This window comes from Myxine glutinosa, chromosome 9 (assembly GCF_964187855.1).
Source record: "Myxine glutinosa chromosome 9, kmMyxGlut1.1, whole genome shotgun sequence".
NCBI classification, from domain to species: Eukaryota; Metazoa; Chordata; class Myxini; order Myxiniformes; family Myxinidae; genus Myxine; species Myxine glutinosa.
Window position 1 is genome coordinate 66,410,941 of NC_136269.1, and position 22,190 is coordinate 66,433,130.

Sequence of the window (22,190 nt, forward strand, 5' to 3'; positions counted from 1 at the left end):
TTGATCGTGGTTTTCTCTGGGTGCAATTTGCCCAAACTGGGATCACCCTGTGGTTTTGGAGAGTGGAAGGAGCCACCTAGCTAGGAGGAGGAAGAAGAGCCTCAGATAGCGGAGAACTCTCCATGGACAGAGTGCAAAGAAGCGCGTGGAGGAGAAAGAAAACTGAGGGCAGACCTGGAGGCCTCGGTTGAAAAGGACCAAGGGGGTCACGAGGCCTTGTGGAGGGGTTGATTGGCGTTGGCCTTCCTCATGGCTGATTTTCATCGTGATCTGTTTGGCTTTTGGCATATTGGTTGCTACTCGCCGCTGGCGTTGCTTGTGGCAGTTTTATTTCATCTTTGCACCAACTTCATCACTGGCTCTCATCTCTCACCTGGTTTCCAAAGCAAGTTGCATTTAGTCCTGCATCCACCCTGCACATTGTATAAAACGGAAGTCTTGCCTGCTTTATTATATTGGTGTATGAGTGTGATCTGTGACAACTAGTTGGTTAGGTTTTAAGCTTTATTCTTCATCATTGCCTACAAGTTTGCATATTCCCATTTTCCTCTTTGTGTCGTTTTGATTAATTTGGTTCTTACCATTTATTTTTAGTGTCCTGTCTAACCTCTTCCTCTAAACAAAATAAACCCTTTGAAAGGAAAGAAAACATGTTTGAGCCATCTGCTTTTGCCTTTTGTGTACTTTTGCCATCTACTTCGGCCCAATTGAACTATCATTGGGGAACAGTAAAGTTGCATAATTTATTGAACGCAGTGCAATAAGAGACCGCTTGGCCATATCCCAAGACGAAAGGTCCCGGCGCTGATGCATACTGTCTTAACAAACCTTATATTAAGGACATGTGGAAAAGGATAACTCGTCTTGTGTATTTGTGCACCGTTTTGAGATGGTGTTATAACCTAGTGGCTAGAAAGGGTTAATATTGTCGCGCGAATCCCTCGGTTCATACCGTAGGATCGCGGATGACCGATCGGACTTTAACTGAGGCGACGATCAATGCGGATTCGACTATAAAATCACGGGAAGGAAGAAGGAAGAGGAAGAAGTGAAAAGCGCTTACCTGTAGTGATCTGACGGCAGCTCCGATCCTGGAGGAAATGAACTCAAAACGAACACAGGATTTTGAATGGAAAATAAAATAATACAAGGGTTTATTTAATAAATATCGGGACAGGAAAATGCGGTGATAAAACCAAATGCTACCACACAGATTGGGACGTCCCCACACAGATTTCAAATACAAGACAAAGGAGGAATCGACAAAATAAAACGTTCGTTATGTGCGTCTGTGGGTGTGAGCTTATCTGTCTGTATGTGTGATGTCGGTCAGGCTCCGTCCGGCTCCGATGTTGGCGCGAAGCAGGCCTCCGTCCGCCTCGCCCACGCCCATGGCGTCAGTCGCACGCGAGGTCCCGTCCGATCGTAGTACCACGCCTCGCGCCAAGCTCCAAGCACCGCTCCAAGCACCACGACAAGAACACCACAAAGACTCAGGGAAGACGCCAACGACCACCAGGGAAGAACGCAGGGAAGAAGAACGAACGACCACCAGGGGAGAACCAGGTAAGAATGCAGGGAACAAGCACCAGCGAAGCCGATCACCGAACACGCGAAGCACAAGCACCCACGCAGAACCAGCACGAACTCAATATGAAGGGCCAAAATGCCCACGAGCTAGACGTTTTGTTCCCCGTGGTCTCCCGTCATTCCGTTCTGCCCTTCGTTCCGGTCTTTCCCGCCTTCTGACGTCACCGGCACTCTTCCTCTAATGAACGACCCACTTCTAAGTAGTGTTCGGCGCCTTCCACCCTGATTGGCCGAATGTTTGCGCCCTCCACACTGATTGGCCGAGGTGTCACCGGTCGGTGGCCAATCAGTGTGCCGCTCCCTTCCACCAACCAATCACACATTCCCTGGGTGTGGCTATTGCTTGCCTTACACGATACTCGTTGCTAGCCAGCTGGTGGTGTGGCTGGTTGCGGCCCCATGTGGCGGTGCCCCGATCTGGCTTCCTGCCTGTTCTCTTCCAAAGTCATTGTGGTGGAGGGGAATTAATTAATGTGTGCACTAAGGGACCTATCTAAGTGTCTATATGAGTGCGTTGCCATAATGGACACTGGATTGGCGACAGAGGGAACGACAAACGAGGGAATTTTACCCATAATCCCTGTACTAATTAGCATGCCCCGCCCCCTCGCGGCAGGGACAAGGATACAAGCTTAATCCGACATTGGGGCTACACACAGAACTTATTACAGGTAGATTCACTATCACGACAGTCGAGCACCTACCCTATGCAGATCTACCTGGCTCTAGATATTCCTCTACCCCCCCACATCCCGACATAACAATATATATCTCGTCACGTGATGAGACAGACGCTTTGGACGTTTAACTGTCCACGCTGCCACATCAGGTCTCTCACAGAATTTGCATACATGTCTGAAAATGATCCAAGTCAATAGCCTCTATAAATTGGCCACCCATCCAGGTAAGTCAGTTTCGGATGGCGATACATCATTTAACCAGATTCGGTGGTGTAATGGTTAGAGTGCCCACTCTGAGTCTGGGAGGACGTTTGTTCAAGGCTGACCCCGCCCAAGTCATACCAATAACTTCAAAAATGGTATGTGCTGATTCCTTGCTTGACACTCAGCATTTAAAAAGTGTAGGGTAACCATCGCCAAACAACCATAGGTGAGCAATGATTGCACAGGCATGATGGACTAAGTGGCCTCCTCTTGTGTTGAAGTTTCTTATGAAGGAACTTGTATCTCTTCTTTTTCATCTTCATGCTATGACGAGTATCACGACAGACGGAGACGAGTACCACTACAGCGATGACGGCGAGTACCACTACGGAGATGACGCGACAACGATGACGATGAGTACTACTACAAAGATGATGTCGATGACGTGTATGACCATGACGATGACGTCGATTACTACTACGGATATGACATCGATGAGTACGACTACGGAGACGATGACGATGAGTACGACTATGGAGACGATGACGACGACGAGTACGACTACGGAGACGATGACGACAAGTATGACTACGGAGACGACGACGAGGAGTACGACTAAGGAGACAATGATGACGAGTATGACTACGGACATGACGAGGTCGAGTACTACTACGGAGACGACAAGTACTACTCCCATGTGCACGCACATGCATTCGCATGTTATCAGAAGTAAATACATTGTGTAGATTACATCATTTGTGCATCTGATTAATTGCCAGTAACCATTTTGTAAAACTGAATGTGCAGCAACTAAATTAAGATGTCCAAATGTCACACACGTCCATGCCCGTGGGATTCCCAAGGGTGATCCCACTAGTTCTTTAATATTTTCCTTCAATCCAATATGGCTGCCATACCATGTGACCAATTATGTTTTTGTGATAATCTTTTAATCGCCATGCCTCGTCAATGACTGTAAAAAAAACAATGTAAAGTTTCGAGTCAATTTATTTGGTGGTTTGGGAGATGTTTTTTTTAATGGTTTTAGGTTAAATCCAAAATGCCTGCCAAACTATGTGACCTATGATGTCATAAATTTAATATTTCAATACAAATGGGTCATAGATCATGTGCATGCAATTTCAGATTTTTAGGATAAGGAATTCGATTAAAACATTTTTGGCTGGTATACCACTTCACCTATGATGTCATCATTATCATGCTTTTCTTCCGCATTGGGAGTACTTGACAATGTGTCAAGTTTCAATTTTTTCCATTCAGCGGTTTCCGAGAAATAATTTTTAATTATTTGCTTTTAATGCAAGATGGTTGCCATATCACGTGACATATGATGTCACAATTATCATAAAAAATATTCTGCATGGGTGTCACTCCTACCCCGAAAGTGTAGTCTCAATCGGACATGGTTGCTGAGAAAAACGAGGTTTAGCCCGTACGAACGGATGGACAACCCGAAAACATAATGCCTCCGGCGACTTCTTCGGCAAAGGCATAAAAAAAGAAAAATTAAGTTTTCCCATAATCTGTTTAATCGAGCACTTCAATTTGCCACTATAACTTTATTTGCACTTAACTCTATGTTCCAGGTGAAGTTCTTGGAGCACTCTGTGAGTGCATGGGTTCCACAGTGTTTGAGGCTTGCCGTGATAAAATCATGCATCTGGTGCATTCAAACTTGGAGCGCTCACCGACTTGTGATATGGATGAGCTGGAGCCAGAGGAGACACAACAGTTGGTGGATAAGCTCGTGTGCTCTCGCCTGGACCGGGGACCAGAAGAGGTAAATAATCCAAAATGGCAATGACAGTTTCTGAAACTGGAATGGTGGGTTTGTTTAGCTCCATTTGTATACATTACAATCATTCATATCTGCTGTGTCATAAAGGAGTTTTAAGGGATAGAGGGTTTTGAAAATTGTATGAAATGCTGAAGGTTGTACTCAATTAAAGTATTGGTTCAACTCGATAATCATCCTGTCCTAGAGGCAGAATCAGAGATTTTAAAAGTTAAATGGACATGTTTCTGAACTTCATTTTGTATCTCACCAAATGCAGAAAGTCCTCACTCAGTCAGGAGAATTCAATTGTAATGATTACCTTTAATAATTTGGTCCATGATGCAGAAGGGGCACATGTAATATACATATAATATACATATACATGCACATATATATTTATTCTCAGCACATACATATAGTGCTGAGAATAAGTTTGTGAACCCTTTTCTGTATTTCTGCATAAATTTGACTTAAAATGTGATCAGATCTTCATCTAAGACCTATGATGTCCTGATGTCCTGATGTCCTACTAAGTCCTGATGATAAAGAGAACCTGATGAAACAAATAGCACATAAAAATATACTTTTTAATTTATTTATTGAGCAAAATGATCCAATATTCAATTTATTTGTCGGAAAGCGTACGTGAACCCTTATATTCAGTAACTGGTGGCATCTCTTGAGCAGCAATAATTTAAACCAAATATTTTCTGTAACTCTTGATAAATCCTGCACATGGGCTTGGAGGAATGTTGGCCCATTCCTCCTTACAGAACGACTTCAATGCGGAGATATTTGTGGGCTTTCTTGCATGAACTGCTCACTTCAGGTTCTGCCACAACATTTCAATTGGGTTGAGGTCTGGACTTTGATTTGGCCATTCCAAAACGCAAAATCTGATTCTGATTCAGTCATTCTGTTGTAGATATATGTGTGTGTTTAGGATCCTTGTCTTGCTGCATGACCCACTTTCTGTTCAGCATCAGCTCACGGACGGATGCCCTGACATCTCCTGTATAATTTTCTGGTACACTCGACAATTCATGGTTCCATCAATCTCGACAATTCATCGCAAGCCGTCCGGGTCCTGAGGCATAAAAGCAGCCACAAACCATGATACTCCCACCACCATGTTTCATGATTGGGATGAGGTTCTTGTGTTGGAATGCAGTGTTTGGTTTTCGCCAAACATAATGTTTCTCATTTAAGCCAAAAAGGTCCACTTTCGACTCTTCTGTCCACAGAGAATTCTTCCAATAGCATCATCCATGTTGTCTTTTGCAAAGTTCAGACGGGCGACAATGTTCTTCTTGGAGAGCAGTGATTCCATCCTTGCTATCCTCCTATGCACACTATTCTTGTTCAGTGTTTTCCTGTTGGTGGACTCATGAACACTGACATTAGCCAATGCAAGAGAGGCCTGCAGATCCTCAGATGTTACCCTTGGGATCTTTGTGACCTCCTGGATTATTGTATGCCTTGCTGTTGGAGTGATTTTCATTGGACGACCGCTCCTGGAAAGAGTAACAATGGTGTTCAACTTTCTCCATTTGTACAATACCTGCCTGATGGTGGATTGGTGGAGCCTACCTTTTTTTTGCATACTTAATCGATGCTTGTATAAGAGCTAACACATCTATATATATAAAACACTGTGTGTGTGTGTGTGTGTGTGTGTGTGTGTGTGTGTGTGTGTGTGTGTGTGTGTGTGTGTGTGTGTGTGTGTAATGTCACCGATAGACTCCTAAACGGAGAGGCTTACGTGCTTGATATTTGGCATAGACATGGCCATTGCGCCTGGGATGAACATGGCCGAACTCAAAATATTTGATGATCCATATTTTTTATTCATATTTACCTCAGCGCATTTCAGCGAAGTACCTGCTAATCTCAGCCGGTTCCAGAGCAGCTCGCTGATTCGCTCAGAGCGATCACGTGATGTTCCATTCCCGCCGCCAGACTGATTCGCTCAGAGCGATCACGTGATGTTCCATCCCGTCACACGTCACACGTTTTTTCACCTTTTATGCGATCGTGTTTTGTATCGATTTTGTGCGATATGAATTAAATGTCTTTGAAACAGCTGTGAAACGTCTTTCCACAACCCTTCCGTAACCGAATGGAGCAGTTTATTGCCGCACAAAGCGAGATCCGCGAAGCGAGTTGGTCGAGTCGTGCTGACCAAGATGGCGACACGGCGGCTTCACTTTTCACGGAGTATGAGCGTTCTATATATTTTCAATTCAGTGCGCCCGTGATTTGTGGCATAGACATGACCATTGGGCCTTCACGGTGTAATTTGTGCGAGGCTTTTGTCCGAGTGAGCTTGAGTCGAGAGGGCGAATGTACGGTTTGGGAATGTACGGGTCTCCCTTCCCCCGCCCGGCAACGCCGGTACTGGAGGACGTCACAGGATCGGTGAGTCTCCAAAATCCGCTTCGTGCTGTTGCGAATATGCAGGACTATGTCCGATTGTTGTGCTGCTCTCCGACCATGAGAACTGCAACGTCATTGTTGACTGGCCATCCCCTTCCCTCCCCCTTCCCCCTCCCCCCTCCGTCCCCCTTTCCCTTCCTCCTCCCCCCCTCCGTCCCCCCTTCCCTTCCCCCTCCACCCTTCCCCCTCCACCCTACCCCCTCCACCCTACCCCTCCCATTCTCCCCTCCCCCCTCCCCCTCCATTTCCCCCCCTCCCTTTTCCCCTCCCCCTCCCTTTTCCCCCTCCCCCTCCCCCTCCCTTTTCCCCCTCCCCCTCCCCCTCCCTTTTCCCCCTCCCCCCTCCCCCTCCCTTTTCCCCCTCCCCCTCCCCCTCCCTTTTCCCCCTCCCCTCCCCCTCCATTTTCCCCCTCCCCCTCCCCCTCCTTTTCCCCCTCCCCCTCCCCCTCCCTTTTCCCCCTCCCCCCTCCCCCTCCCTTTTCCCCCTCCCCCTCCCTTTTCCCCCTCCCCCTCCCTTTTCCCCCTCCCCCCTCCCCCTCCCTTTTCCCCCTCCCCCCTCCCCCTCCCTTTTCCCCCTCCCCCCTCCCCCTCCCTTTTCCCCCTCCCCCCTCCCCCTCCCTTTTCCCCCTCCCCCTCCCCCTCCCTTTTCCCCCTCCCCTCCCCTCCCTTTTCCCCCTCCCCTCCCCTCCCTTTTCCCCCTCCCCTCCCCTCCCTTTTCCCCCTCCCCTCCCTTTTCCCCCCTCCCCTCCCCTCCCTTTTCCCCCTCCCCCCTCCCCCTCCCTTTTCCCCCTCCCCCCTCCCCCTCCCCCTCCCTTTCCCCCTCCCCTCCCCCTCCCCCTCCCTTTTCCCCCTCCTCCCTTTCCCCCTCCCCCTCCCCCTCCCTTCCCCCTCCCCCTCCCCCCTCCCCCTTCCCCCTCCCCCCTCCCCCTTCCCCCTCCCCCCTCCCTTCCCCCTCCACCCTACCCCCTCCACCCTACCCCCTCCCCTTCTCCCCTCCCCCTCCCTTTTCCCCCTCCCCTCCCCCACCCTTCTCCCCTCCCCCACCCTTCTCCCCTCCCCCCTCCCCTCCCCCACCCTTCTCCCCTCCCCTCCCCTCCCCTCCCCCACCCAGAAATGCCGGGTACTTCTGCCGGGTCCCCCCTCCCCCTCCTCCCTCCCCTCCCCCCTCCCCCTCCTCCCTCCCCCTCCCCCATTCCCCTCCCCCCTCCCACCCCCTCCTCCTACCCTCCCCCGCCCAGCAATGCCGGGTACTTCTGCTGGTAGAACATAAAATAAAGGGAGCGGTAGATAAGAGGGGGAGAAAGAGAGAAGCACAACAACAATATGCAACAAGGACATCGGGAGATCTGTGAAAAAGAGAGGGCAGGGGCGGGTACACGGGGTAAATAAGAAGGACACTACGGGGACTTTCAGGAAAGAAAATAGGGAATTTGAAGGAGGTGGGTTTGGGTTGGATTAATGGGGGTCGTAAAGGTCATGGTTTTGGATGGGAGAAGATATGAGATGTTTGTGAACAGCTGTTTTGAATACCTTGAGGGAGGCGATGGATTGAAAAGAGTGTGGGAGTTTCAAGAGGTGGGAAAAAAAGAGGAAGGAAAGAGTGAAGGTGAGCAGTGAGTCCTGATTTTGGCAATTTCACCAGAAGAGGGTTGCTGGCAGATGTTGTGCAGCCTGCAGAAATATTTGGGGAACAGAGCACAGCCAGAGCAGAGGGAGCATGGCCGGAGAGGAGTCTGTAGAAGATAGAAAGACTGCCAACCTGCCTGCGGTGAGAGAGTGAAAGGCCCTCAGAATCACAGGGCCCATAACACTGCCTTGAGGAACTCCAGCCTTGACAGGAAGCCGAGATGAGATCATTCCATTTAGAGCCACACTTTGACTACAACAGGAGAGAGTCTGCGAACCATGAGTGGAGATTTACCTGTATACCATAAGAGGAGAGTTGGGTGAGCAGAGTGGGCAGCATGACATTGTCGAAGGCACAAGATATTTCCAGGGAGACTGCTCTGATTTCTTGTCTGGCATTTAGGACCTCCAATCCTCCATCCATTGTTGAGACAGTAGAAGCAGCATGTCCAGAGTAGAGTGATCTGGTCTGAAACCAAATTGATTATTATCAGAGATCAAGCCATTAGAGAAGAGGAAGGATTTAATATCAGAAGCAATGATTGATTCCCTGACCTTGCTAATGATTGGGAGCAGGCTGATTGGTCTGTAGTTGCAAGGATCTGTTTTTGCACCTTTGTTATGTAAAGTGGTAATGTTGGCTGTTTTCCAAGCAGATGGCAAATGACCTTGAGCAAAAGAGAGTGTGAATAGAACAGCGATAGGGTGTGATAGAGCGGCAGAGCAGGATTTTTGGACCCGCGGGCTGATAACGCCTGGTCCAGTTGCAGAATCGGAGGCGATGTTTGACGGAAACTTCTCCACTTTGTCGGGAGAGAGCAGAGTCTAGGAGCAGCTGGGTATGACTGGGTACGACTGGGTAAGGTGGGTACACCGATGGGTTAGGGACACAAGATTTTGAAGCAAACACAGAGTCGATGCATTCAGCCTTTTCATGGGCAGTGCCAGCTGTGTAGTCATTTGTGGTAAGGGAGGGAATGGAGGGGGAACAAACACCAGAAACAGATTTGACCAGATGCCACCAGGATTTGGAGGAGTGTGAGACAGGTTTGCGATTTCAGTCTTGAGATTAGAGAGGTATTGTTTCCTGTTGACACACACTTGTTCCGAGCTTTGTGGAAGGAACTGAGATTACCTTCAGTTTGATTTGCCTTCCATGAGGCTAAGGCAAGTTGTTTCAGGGCAACTGCCTCACAACACTTCAGTGTACCATGGATGGGAGGAAGGGTATGACAACTGAAGATGAGATGGGATAAATCTGTGCATGAGAGAGCAAATTCTTTTGAAGGATTCCCAGTATGAGTTGATGTCAGAGACAGTCGAAATGGGAGACCAGTCCAGATGATTGATGGCTGCTTGAAGACCATGCCAGTCGGCTTGAGTGAAATGCCAGAGTCGTCGGTGCTAAGGAGGCTCCCTGAGAACAGCCAGAGAGATGTCCACTTTAACAAGCACATGATCAGATGAACCAATTGTAGCAGAAGAAGAGCAGCTGACATTTTCAGGGAAGTTAGTCATAACCAAGTCCAGAAGAGAGGATGTTCCGTTGACTAAGATCTGGATCGGGAAATTGACAGATTGTGTCATTCCCAATGAGTGGCAGAAGTCCTTTGCTGAGGTGCCATGGGAGTTGCGAGAGGTACCCACACCCAGTCGACAATTTAAATCGCCACGTGTGTGAGAGGGAGAGGGAGAGGGGGAGAGAGAGAGATACAGATACAGAGACAGAGACAGAGACAGAGACAGAGACAGATACAGAGACAGATACAGAGACAGAGACAGCGTTCGGATGAGTGGATATAAGTTGGTCCATGTTGTTGGAGAGCAAGATATAAATGAAGTCATCACTGTTTGGAGGATGGTACAATACACTTGTAAACAAAATGTGGGAGCAGAAGGGAAGCCCTAGCCAGAGGTACTCCTTGGGGTGTGGTGGAGTGAGGGCAGTGCAGGGAGAGTGAGGAATAGATCTTTTGATAAAAAGAGCAACTCCGCCACTAGGACGAGGCTCAGTTCTATCATACCAGAGGAGGGAGTAATCAGGGCGAGATACTAAGCAGTCAGAGATGTCTTGAAGGAGGAATGTTTCTGTTAAGGAGATGAAGTCTGGTTTGTCAGAAGCAACCTGTATGGAGAGATGTCAGATTTGAACGAAGGCCCCAGATGTTTGAGGTCCATACCATTAAGGAAGAGGTAGAGTCGGGTACAGGAGAGGTGAGGGGAGGGTGAAATGGGGGAGAAGAGGGGTGGTAGGGAGAGCTGTTGACTGTGTGTCAGATATTGCAGAAGAGCAAGGAGAGAGGGCAGGATGGGAAGGAGGACAAAAGGTGTTGATGGGATGAGGCACGGTTCGGGGTAATATGAAGGGGTGGCGGAAAGGGAAATCGAAGATTGTAGGAAATGGAGGAATGAGTTGGAAGAGATAGGAAGAGGAAAAGGGGAGGAAGCAGCTTTGTGGATAAGTTGAGGCAACTTTGAGGAGGAGGAGTGAGAGGGGAGATTTGAAGGGAAGGGGTGAGGGGGGAGTTTTGAAGGGGAGCAGTGAGTGGGATGGTTTGAAGGGGAGGAGTGATGGGATGTTAGAAAGGGAAGGGTGAGGGGGGGGGGGGGAGTTTTGAAGGGGAGGAGTGAGGGCGGAGTTTTGAAAGGGAGGGATAGGGGGAAGGTAATGATGGAATGGAGGTAGGAAGGAGTAGAGGGAGGGGAGATGGAGTGGGTTGCTGGTATGAGATGGGATTGGTAGGATAGGGGCAAGTACACATAGAGGAGGGAACAGATAGGGAAGGGATTGACACTGAAGATGTACAAAAGGAATGATTAATGATTAATGAAATACGAATATCCATTGCAAGCTGGGGTTCTTGAGATTTTCAAGTCAGAGATGCATTTGAAAACGTTAGAGGAAGGGTGATGTAAAGGCAAGTTAAGAGATTGGAGAAAGGAGGAGCTGTAAGAGATTGAATTTTTAGAATCGGAATGATCGAAAGAGCGATTTGAAAACAGTCTTTTGAAAAGGAAGAAGAGTGAGTTGTAATAGAAGAGAGAATACAACACAGGAGAAGGAAGTTTAAACGTTTTAAAACAAAAGTGTGAAGAAGGTCTGGGTATTCACCGAAATGGGGGCGAGGTGGCAGTGAGGATGAAGATTGTGGACAGGTTCAAAGGTAGGAAAAAAAAATGAACAGAAAAGGAGATTAACAAGGCAGGTGGAGCAGAGATCGAAGGAACATGGAGCACTTGGTTAGTACGGGAGGAGGCACTCCTTTTAATTTTTATATTTTGAAGGTTAGTTGAAAGCATATTTGAGTAAAATGAGAGGTTGAAAGAGATTGTGAAGGAGTATGGTGAATACTTCACAAACAGAGAGGCGATGGAAAGGTGAAATCGGCAAGATGGAGAAGGAGGGGGGGGGGGGGGGGAGGGGTGAGGAGAAATTTAGTTATTTATTTATTATCTTTTATATTTAAGACATTAAACATATTATATACATATAAAACTAAGTTCATGTCTATGGGTCATAAGCGACTCCCATTCTACAGGCCATGCCCTCCCTCATCCTCCTCCCCCCTGCATCACAATCACTACCCATTGGCGACGCCAGTGGGCCAGGAATCACCGCCAATTTATTTGTCTCCACATCGCTCTTTGGCTTCATAGGCCTGTGGTGTACATTTGAAGATTGAACAATGCATCTTCTATCACTAAATAAAGGTACCGTTTTGAGGAAACAATTGATTGCATCTCATGCAGAGGAAACGAGGATTGCATATGTTGGTTGGAGTGATCATGGTTGCATTGTAATTCTTGGGGAAAATGCCAGGGGCATATAAAAGGTGCCTTTATGTGGTGTGTGCCATGTGGCAAACGATAGAAACGAATGGACATTCCATAGCTTGTAGAAAATGCCAAACAATAGAAAAGAAGGGACAATCAAAAAATCTTGTGCGCATGCTGGACTACCCTTGTGTTCTTAGGAGGAACCAAGTAATGCTCTGGAAAAGTTCATATAAATGGACGCCAATTTGATTCCTACAGCTGCATGAAGAAGTAACTGTATTTTATTTCCCAGATGTAGGGCGCCCCTTTATATGAACTTTTCTAGAGCGTTATCAAGAAACTGACCTCAAACAATGAAATGAGGCCATTTGGCCCATCATTGCCATGGTGCACTCTCGAGTTAATTTTTTTGCCTTCAATTTTAAACATCAATCTTCTTAATGCTTTACTAAAGTCTATATATATTTGGCATATAGGTACGCACACTTGACAGGATGGCATATACAGTGGGGAGAACAAGTATTTGATACACTGCCGATTTTGCAGGTTTTCCCACTTACAAAGCACGTAAAGGTCTGTAATTTTTATCATAGGTACACTTCAACTGTGGAAGACGGAATCTAAAACAAAAATCCTGAAAATCACATTGTATGATTTTTAAGTAATTAATTTGCATTTTATTGCATGAAATAAGTATTTGATCACCTAACAACCAGTAAGAATTCCGGCTCTCACAGACCTGTTAGTTTTTTCTTTAAGAAGCCCTCCCATTCTCCACTCATTACCTGTATTAACTGCACCTGTTTGAACTCGTTATCTGCATAAAAGACGTCTCCAGACCGTCTCCGACCACAAAGACCGCAAAGACCGACCGCAAAGCCGTCTCCAGACCTGTCCACACTCAATCAGACTCCAACCTCTCCACAATGGGCAAGACCAGAGAGCTGTCTAAGGACATCAGGGACAAATTTGTAGACTTGCACAAGGCTGGGATGGGCTACAGGACAATAGGCAAGCAGCTTGGTGAGAAGGCAACAACTGTTGGCGCAATTATTAGAAAACTAGGGCATTGCCCGTACTATATCTATATCTAAAATTATATCCCCCCCCTCTATTTACATGAAATGGTTTGGTCCAAAGCGAACGGCTTCCGGAGTTTGGTAAAGAAATCGCCATCGCGTGCACAAACGCGCAGGAAAGCGAATGAATCGCAAATTCGTTTTTATTAGTTTTAAAACATAGTTTAACGCCAACATAGTTTGCAAACGTGAAATAAATGAATACGCTCTCAAATGTGCCATCCGAGGCAGAGTGTGTCCGCCACGTTCGGCACACGCGATAGTTCGCTGCTCTCTGATTGGTTGAATCGTTTTTTGGACATAGCTCGGTAAGTAATTGTCCGATTAATATGAAACCTTGAAAAGGCACATCCTCGGGTCCCCAGCAATATACCTGGCAAGTTAAAAGTATATCGGACCCGTGGTTGTCGAGAAACAGCGGTCACAGACAAACGTACAAACAGAGATTACTGGAATTATAGATAGATGGAAGAAGTTCAAGATGACAGTCAATCTCCCTCGGTCTGGGGCTCCATGCAAGATCTCACCTCGTGGAGCCTCAATGATCATGAGAAAGGTGAGGGATCAGCCCAGAACTACACGGCAGGACCTGGTCAATGACCTGAAGAGAGCTGGGACCACAGTATCAAAGAAAACCATAAGTAACACACTACGCCGTCATGGATTAAAATCCTGCAGCGCACGCAAGGTCCCTCTGCTCAAGCCAGCGCATGTCCAGGCCCGTCTGAAGTTTGCCAATGACCATCTGGATGATCCAGAGGAGGAATGGGAGAAGGTCATGTGGTCTGATGAGACCAAAATAGAGCTTTTTGGTTTAAACTCCACTCGCCGTGTTTGGAGGAAGAAGAAGGATGAGTACAACCCCAAGAACACCATCCCAACCGTGAAGCATGGAGGTGGAAACATCATTCTTTGGGGATGCTTTTCTGCAAAGGGGACAGGACGACTGCACCGTATTGAGGGGAGGATGGATGGGGCCATGTATCGCGAGATCTTGGCCAACAATCTCCTTCCCTCAATAAGAGCATTGAAGATGGGGCGTGGCTGGGTCTTCCAGCATGACAACGACCCGAAACACACAGCCAGGGCAACTAAGGAGTGGCTCCGTACGAAGCATCTCAAGGTCCTGGAGTGGCCTAGCCAGTCTCCAGACCTGAACCCAATAGAAAATCTTTGGAGGGAGCTGAAAGTCTGTGTTGCGCAGCGACAGCCCCGAAACCTGAAGGATCTGGTGAAGATCTGTATGGAGGAGTGGGCCAAAATCCCTGCTGCAGTGTGTGCAAACCTGGTTAAGAACTACAGGAAACGTCTGATCTCTGTAATTGCAAACAAAGGTTTCTGTACCAAATATTAAGTTCTGTTTTTCTGATGTATCAAATACTTATTTCATGCAATAAAATGCAAATTAATTACTTAAAAATCATACAATGTGATTTTCAGGATTTTTGTTTTAGATTCCGTCTTCCACAGTTGAAGTGTACCTATGATAAAAATTACAGACCTTGTCGTGCTTTGTAAGTGGGAAAACCTGCAAAATCGGCAGTGTATCAAATACTTGTTCTCCCCACTGTAGGTACCCATACTCGCCTCTAAGCTGTCTATCCTGAGTTTCAATCCAGTTCCAGCTACACACTGTCATCCTAGTATTTCACAGGAAGTGTATTCATCAATGTGTGTGCTGTCCCTCTGATGGAGGTTAAACTGGGAGACCCATCTGCTGGCATTATTTGGTGGATATTAAAGATCCCACGTTGTCCTTCATGAAGAGTAGACGAGATATCACTGGCACCATGGCCGAATTCCAAATTCCAGCCCTAACTCCTGCTGGGAAGGCAATGACAAATCACCCAGTATAAACCATGCTAATAAACTGCTACGGCAGCACACCGACACTATTTATACAGTCACCTCTCCAACCTTAATTATCACAACGTCACCATCACAATGAGCTCCATGCAACACCCAGGAGGCTCTTGTAGCATTTTAAAAGCCTGAAAGGCAGGTTCATTATGCTATAGAAGAAGATTGCATTCGCACAGCAGTTGACGTTTGTTGTTCACAAACCATGCAGTAATTGCTATAATGAGACTCGGTCTGTTGTCTTGCTATGTAGGGAGTTGAGCGAGCTATCTATAATCTAACACGATGATCAAGCCATGTCAGATGATAAGGAAAGGCCACCTGTCTATAAAATGTTCTGCTAATAATCTCCAACCAGGGTGAAACTTGTTGACAGCTCTACTCGAACCTCTATCTGTGGCATAATGAACCTGCCATTAAAGCTATCTGTGGCATAATGAACCTGCCATTAAAGATTCAAAAAACGCTATGGGGCCCCTTTGAGGTCACAGTGAGCTCATTGTGATGGTGACGGCATGATGATGTTTATGGTTGGAGAGGTGACTCTTTTGATATTTAATTCCAAATCGCAAATTGTAGCTCTCTGGTTGTGCTATAGCCATACAGAAGACAATGCATTCACGTGACAGTTGAGGCTTGTTCACGTCGTGCAGCAATCGCTGTAATAGACTCCATCTGTTGTCTTATTATATACAATTTGATACACTGTGCCGATGTGTAAATGTATATATACAGTGCCTATAGAAAGTCTACACCGCCTTTCAAAATTTTCACCTTTTTGTTGCCTTGTAGCCTGGAATTAAATTGTGGTAAATCAGACTTTTTTTATCTTTATTTACACATCGTAACCCAAAACTTCCAAGTGAAAAACAAATTCTACAAATTTCAGAATATTCATTAAAAATACAAAACGAAAATATCTTGGTTGGATAAGTGTCCACCCCCCTTATAAAAGCAATTGTAAATTAGCTCAGGTGTAACCAATCACCTTCAAAATCGCACACCAAGTTAATTGGCCTCCACCTGTGTTAAATTGTAGTGATTCTGATTATTTCAGAATAAAATCAGCTGTTCCTGTAGGTTTCCTCTGCTGGGTCGTGCATTTCACAGCAACGACTCAACTATGAGTACCAAGGAGCGTTCAAAAGGTACAGATCAGGGGATGGGTATAAAAAAATATTTCAAAGGCCTTGAATATCCCTTGGAGCACAATCAAGACAATCATTAAGAAGTGGAAGGCGTATGGTACCACCAAGACCCTGTCTAGATCAGGCCGTGAGGCCAATGGCAACTTTGATAGAGCTACAGGCCTCTATGGCAAAGACTGGTCAGTGTGCATGTGACAACAATATCCCAAGCACTCCACAAGTCTGGCCTGCATGGTAGGGTGGGAATAAAGAAGCCATTATTCAAAAAAGCTCACATTGAGTCCTGTTTGAGGTATGCAAAAAAACACTGGAGATTCTGAAGCCATGTGGCAAAACGTTTTGTGGTCTGATGAAACCCTGATGGAACTTTTTGGCCGAAATGCAAAACGTTACGGTTGGCGCAAACCCAACACAGCACATCACCCAAAGAACACCATCCCTACTCTGAGGCATGGTTGTGGCAGCCTCAAGTTATGGCGATGTTTCTCATCAGCAGGGACTGGGGCAGCAATTGTCAGGATAGAAAGGGATGGAGGGAAATACAGAAAAATCCAAGAGGAAAACCTGCTGCTCTCTGCAAGAAAGCTGAAATTGCGACTGAAGTTCACCTTTCATCATGACAAAGACAAGCACACAGCCAAAGCGACACTGGAGTGGCTAAGGAACAAAAAGATAAATGTTATCGAGTGGCCCAGTCAGAGCCCCAACATAAATCGAAAATCTGTGGCATGACTTGAAGATTGCTGTCCATCAACGCCCCCCACGCAACTTCATTGAGCTTGAACAGTTTTGTACAGAAGAATGGGCAAATACAGTCACGTGAAAAAGTAAGTACACCCCATGTAAAGTTTTGACTTTTTCAACATATTTCAACATACAGCTAATTGATCTTCAATTCTTCATTTCAACGATATTGATAGATAAAAGTGATATACCGTATTTTCCGGTGTATTAACCGCACCCGTGTATCAACCACACCCCAGATTTTCGACTTCAAAAAATAAATTAAAAAAATCAGATTTTCGGGGGGAAAAAAAAAAAAACCGGAAAATTTAAAAAAAGAGAAGAGAATAAATAAATGAAATGGAAAGCGAAATATGATGAAAGGAAAGAGAAACTGAAGACAGAGAAAGAGTGAAAATACATGAAATGAGTTGAAAGAGAATTTAAAAAACATTATAATTATTCTTTCTTGCCAATGTGGGGCCCTGAAAAGGGCCGTGGGGTTTTGGCTCTTGCCATTGTGGGGCCCTGAAAAGGGCCGTTGGGTTTAGTCTCTAAAATCCGAAAAAGTCCTCGTCATCCGTTTCTTCAGTCCAATCCGAGTCGGGGTAGGCGAGATCCTCGTTGTCGTTATCCTCTTCTCCATCGTCGGAAAGGGCCGTTGGGTTTAGGCTCTAAAATCCGAAGAAGTCCTCATCATCTGTTTCTTCAGGGAAGACATTACGAAGATCATCATCCGAGTCTGGGTAGGCGAGATCATCGTCGTCGTTATCCTCTTCTCCATCGTTGGTCACTGCCACTTCATCCTCCCAGATGATGTCATCTTGAGTGCCATCAAGGGCATTAGATATGCAGCACTTGAGGAAGGCCCGCTCGATGATGGCTGCCGGCAACTCCTCCCAGACCTTCAGTATCCAGCTACAGATCGTCGGGAGGTCCACCTTCCTCATCCTCCCAGTCTTGGTGAAGGTCTTGTCCCCCGACAGCATCCACTCCGACCAACAGCGCCGCAGACCATCTTTGAACGGCTTGTTGACTGAAACGGCTGGCGGCTGCAGCAGCGACGTCATGCCACCCAGGATCATCACCAGATCAGTGTTGAGCCCCCTCAGCGTTGACTTGGGCTCCTCTGTCTTGTGACAACGGAAGGCGTCGAGGACGAGCATGCTCCGTCGCCGCGAAAGCCCACCAACTCGTCTCCCCCACATGACGCGGAGCCAGTCATCTACCAGCGCTTGGTCCATCCACCCCTTGGCCTGGGCATGAACGATTACACCCGGAGGAAATTTATCCTTTGGTAGCATCTTCCTCTTGAAGATGATATACGGCGGCAGCTTTCCCCCATCAGCGGTGCACGCTAGCATAACCGTAAAACGATCTTTCTCATGACCCATTGTAGTGATGGACACCGACTTGTCACCTTTGGCCGAGATGGTGGACTGGTGGTCCCTCGAGGCACATCGAAGGTCAGCGGCGTCTGATCTGCGTTGCCGATGCAGCTTAGGGGATAGTCGTGCTGCTTGCGGAACTTGATCAGGAACTTCTGAAAATTAGCAGTCTTCTCTGCTATGTCATCAGGGAGACTCTGTGCGATGTGGGTTCGCCGGCAAATGGAAAGGCCATGACGACCCATGAACCTGTATGCCCAACTCGTACTGGCCATGAAGTCATCGACCCCTGTTTCCCTGGCGATGAGTCGGGCCTGGAGTCGCAACGCTAGTGTCGCGATGGCGTGTATCTCGGCTCGCTTCTCTCTCACCCACATTAGCAGTCTCTCCTCCAAGGCCGGCCACTGGGCTGCTTTTCCCCTCATCGCCTTCTTCTTCTTCGGCATCGTCTCCAGCGTCTGCTTGTTAGTCCGCCAGCGGCTAATGACAGACTCGTCGATTCCAAAGTGTCGGCCGGCCGCCCGATTACTAAACTCTTCTGCAAACCTGCAGGCACGGAGCTTGGAAGCTGCTGTGAATGATCGCGGTGCCATCTCGTGGTCTTGGTCAGGATAGAAGCGAATGGTGAAGCTTGGTCTTGGTCAGGATAGAAGCGAATGGTGAATCTTGGTCTTGATAGCTCGAACAGGATAAAACGAATGGTGAAACTCCCCGTTGACCTCTCCGTTTTATACATTCGCCCAGCCCATGCGGCGGCATCAAATCCGACTTCAATAGGTTAGGCCAGATAAAAAAAAAGAGTTGTTGATCGTCCCCGCCCGACCCTACGAAACACACCCGACCCGAAACTTTTTTTATTTTTTATTTTGAAATAAATCATAAAAAACGATCTTTTCACATTCAAATTTGGCGCCGTTCTGCACCGAATGCGCAGTGCGTGCTGCGCAGAGCGTCGCAAGTGCCTCGGGCAACTTCACCCATTTTACGTTGGCCATTCATGGCGGCTATTGTGTGAGATTTTTCCCGCTGAAATCTGTATTGATTCGTGCTAGAATCGGCTGAAATGCCGATTGTGATCGCATCAATAGCCCGTGAGGGCGCTTCCAAGACGGTGAAGGACTGGTTTGCGTGCAATATCCAGTTGGATGTTACAATCTCGGACTTCTATGCAGAGTTCTCAGACGGCAAGTATGATGGGGATAGGGAGCCATTGCCTGACGATACACGCGGTACTTTTGTCCAAGTATTCGCCGGCTCCAGTAAAACTGACATGACGAAAGTTTCACCAGCTTGCAAAGTTTCTGATGTGACAAAGACTCTTGGCTCATTTCTCAAATTTGTGTTGGCTGCAGACACGGCCACGGATCACAGGATGGAACCCGATGAATGAAGAAATAAAATCATTTTGAGGAGAAAGGAGTCTTTATTTCATATTTTTCCATGTCAACAAAACTCAATGGAAAGTAGGGAAAAAAAAACAAAAAAAAAACCTCCCTCCCTACCCGAACTTTTGAGAAAAAAGGACGCTCAACAACTTTTTATTTTTATGTGGCCTTACCGCGGCGTTGGTTAGACAATAGGTACGTCATAATGTCCCATGCAAAACATCCTGTTTACCATGTTGACGCTTTTGTTTTGTGACTTAATCCTGTCTTTATTTAGCACACTCTATTCACTACGTGACCTGTCATTCAAAGAGGACTAGTGAAAGTACACATTTTCACAAACACGCATAGAAAAATCAAATATTACAAACTTCAAACTTTCTTGTATTTTGACTGGCAGCAGTAATCGGCGTTGAACCTACCTTAGTAACGTAATTGACGATCATTCATCAATGTATCCCCGCAACCCCAAAGTAATATAAAGATTACGTCCCGTTGATATGACAGTTTTTCAATGCACAAATTTTTCTGTTACTGTGTATCAACCGCACCCCCTTTTTTAGGGTTTTCCCGTCAGTAAAAAACCGCGGTTGATACACCGGAAAATACGGTAATATAACAAATATCATGAAACATTGACATTTTGTAGTCCATTGTATAATTTAAATAAACATAAATGCAAATTTTTGCATGTGGAATAAGTAAGTCTAGATATACATATGCATTTCTACACACACACACACATATATATATGTATGTATGTGTATATATATATATATATATATATACACAGTAGTGACCCCTAATTCCGAACGCCCCTCATCTCGAACTACTCTAATTCCGAACCGTAAATTCGAGAAAATTTTGTCCCTAATTCCGAATGTATTTCTATAACCGAACCGCCAACATAGCGTTAGCGTCGTTCATATTTCCTGCCGCGAGCATCGTTCATATTTCCAGTGCTGAAATTAGAGAACTGTGCTTCCATTGGTCTAAAACACAGGCCATTGTTGAAAAGTGGCACCCTAATAAAGCAGTGGTTAACAGGAGCATTAACTTGTTCAGTGACAATGTGATTGACCACTTCAGAAAAATTAAGAAAAGTCACCAACACCAGGCAACTTTGGAGAGGTGGTTCTCTAAAGAAAGCAAGCCTAGTGAGCCCCAACCCTCTACAAGTGGTGTTAAGAGACAAAGAGAGCAAACACCAGAAGCACAGTCATCTGATGTTAGCTTGGAAGGTGCCTCACCTTCCAACCAATAAAACCCTCTCCCTCCTTCCTCCTCTCCAGCTTCCACATGCACCATCAGAACTCTCCACTAAGGTAAATGCAGTTATTTTCATGTTAGTACATTTATTTCTTGTTTTTATTATTATTATTATTTGATATTTAGGGCATTTACTCATCTTATTTTACCTTGAATCATGTGTATTTGCAGTTAACAGTGTCTTGATAATGGGTTTTTGGGGTCCAGGAACGGATTAATTCACTTTCCATTATTTCTTATGAGGAAAATAGTTTCTAATTCCGAACTTTTCCCAATCCGAACTGCCGCTGGAACGAATTAAATTCGGATTTAGAGGTCCCACTGTATATATATATATATATATATATATATATATATATATATATATATATATCAGTTCAAAACACACTTGGTCACAAGTGTGCCGCACTGACCGGGACCTCAGTCGAGGTCCTCAGCATCATCCCGTTTCGGCCCTTCAACCTCGATACGGTCAGCTAAGTTGGGCCAGCAGGGGCACCTACACATCCACATGCAGCAACTGCATCTGGATGCGTACATACCCCCACCCCCAGCCAGTGCGAACAACAACAACGACAACAACACCTCCACATCCAGAATCCACAGCACCAAACAAACATGGTGGAACAATCAAACACCCACCTTTATACCCTTCACCACCGTGCGCACAAAATATATATATTGTTACGGTTTTTAGAACCTTCACTTTATCAAATTTAGTATTAAAATCCCTAATAACCCCCCGTGTACATTTCCCCTTAATTGGCTGTTCATTGAAATAAGTGCACTTTAGTTAGTCCATCGCACAAACGTAGAAAACCATAGAACCTCTCTATAGTTATTTCTTTATTATGTGTATCAGTTAAGGCTGTGTCTCCACTAGTTGACCTTGCGCTGCACCAAATGAAATAAGATAGAGCCCTTTTACCAACTGCATTGCCTCCATTTCCAACTGCATTACCTCCATTACCAACTGCATTCGCCGCCATTCAACATGTGCTCCAACTCGGAGAAGAATGGCGTGGCCCCACCTCGTCATCAAGGGTGGAGCCCCCGAACGACCAACCAGAGATCGGGGTATGGCTTGAGAGGCGTGACCAAGAAACATCGAGCAGTTTCGCGAACGTTCCAGGGTGTGGCGCTATATAACCCGTTGCGCGGAGCCCCCACCTCAGTTGAGGAGTTCCGTGGCAAGCAGTTCTGCAAGAGTTTTTGAGGGAGGTGCTTG

At 46.4% G+C, this 22,190-nt stretch overlaps 1 protein-coding gene across 3 annotated transcripts in view; it reads left to right on the forward strand.

Moving 5' to 3' along the window:
* Window positions 1-22,190, forward strand: part of LOC137435359 (uncharacterized) — a 452,519-nt gene that overhangs the window by 354,082 nt on the left and 76,247 nt on the right. For all 3 annotated transcript variants that reach the window (XM_078784413.1, XM_068129070.2, XM_078784414.1), the window contains exon 3: window positions 4,082-4,275. In XM_078784413.1, the coding sequence (XP_078640539.1) occupies window positions 4,082-4,275 (194 nt within the window). The remainder of the gene's footprint in view (window positions 1-4,081; window positions 4,276-22,190) is intronic.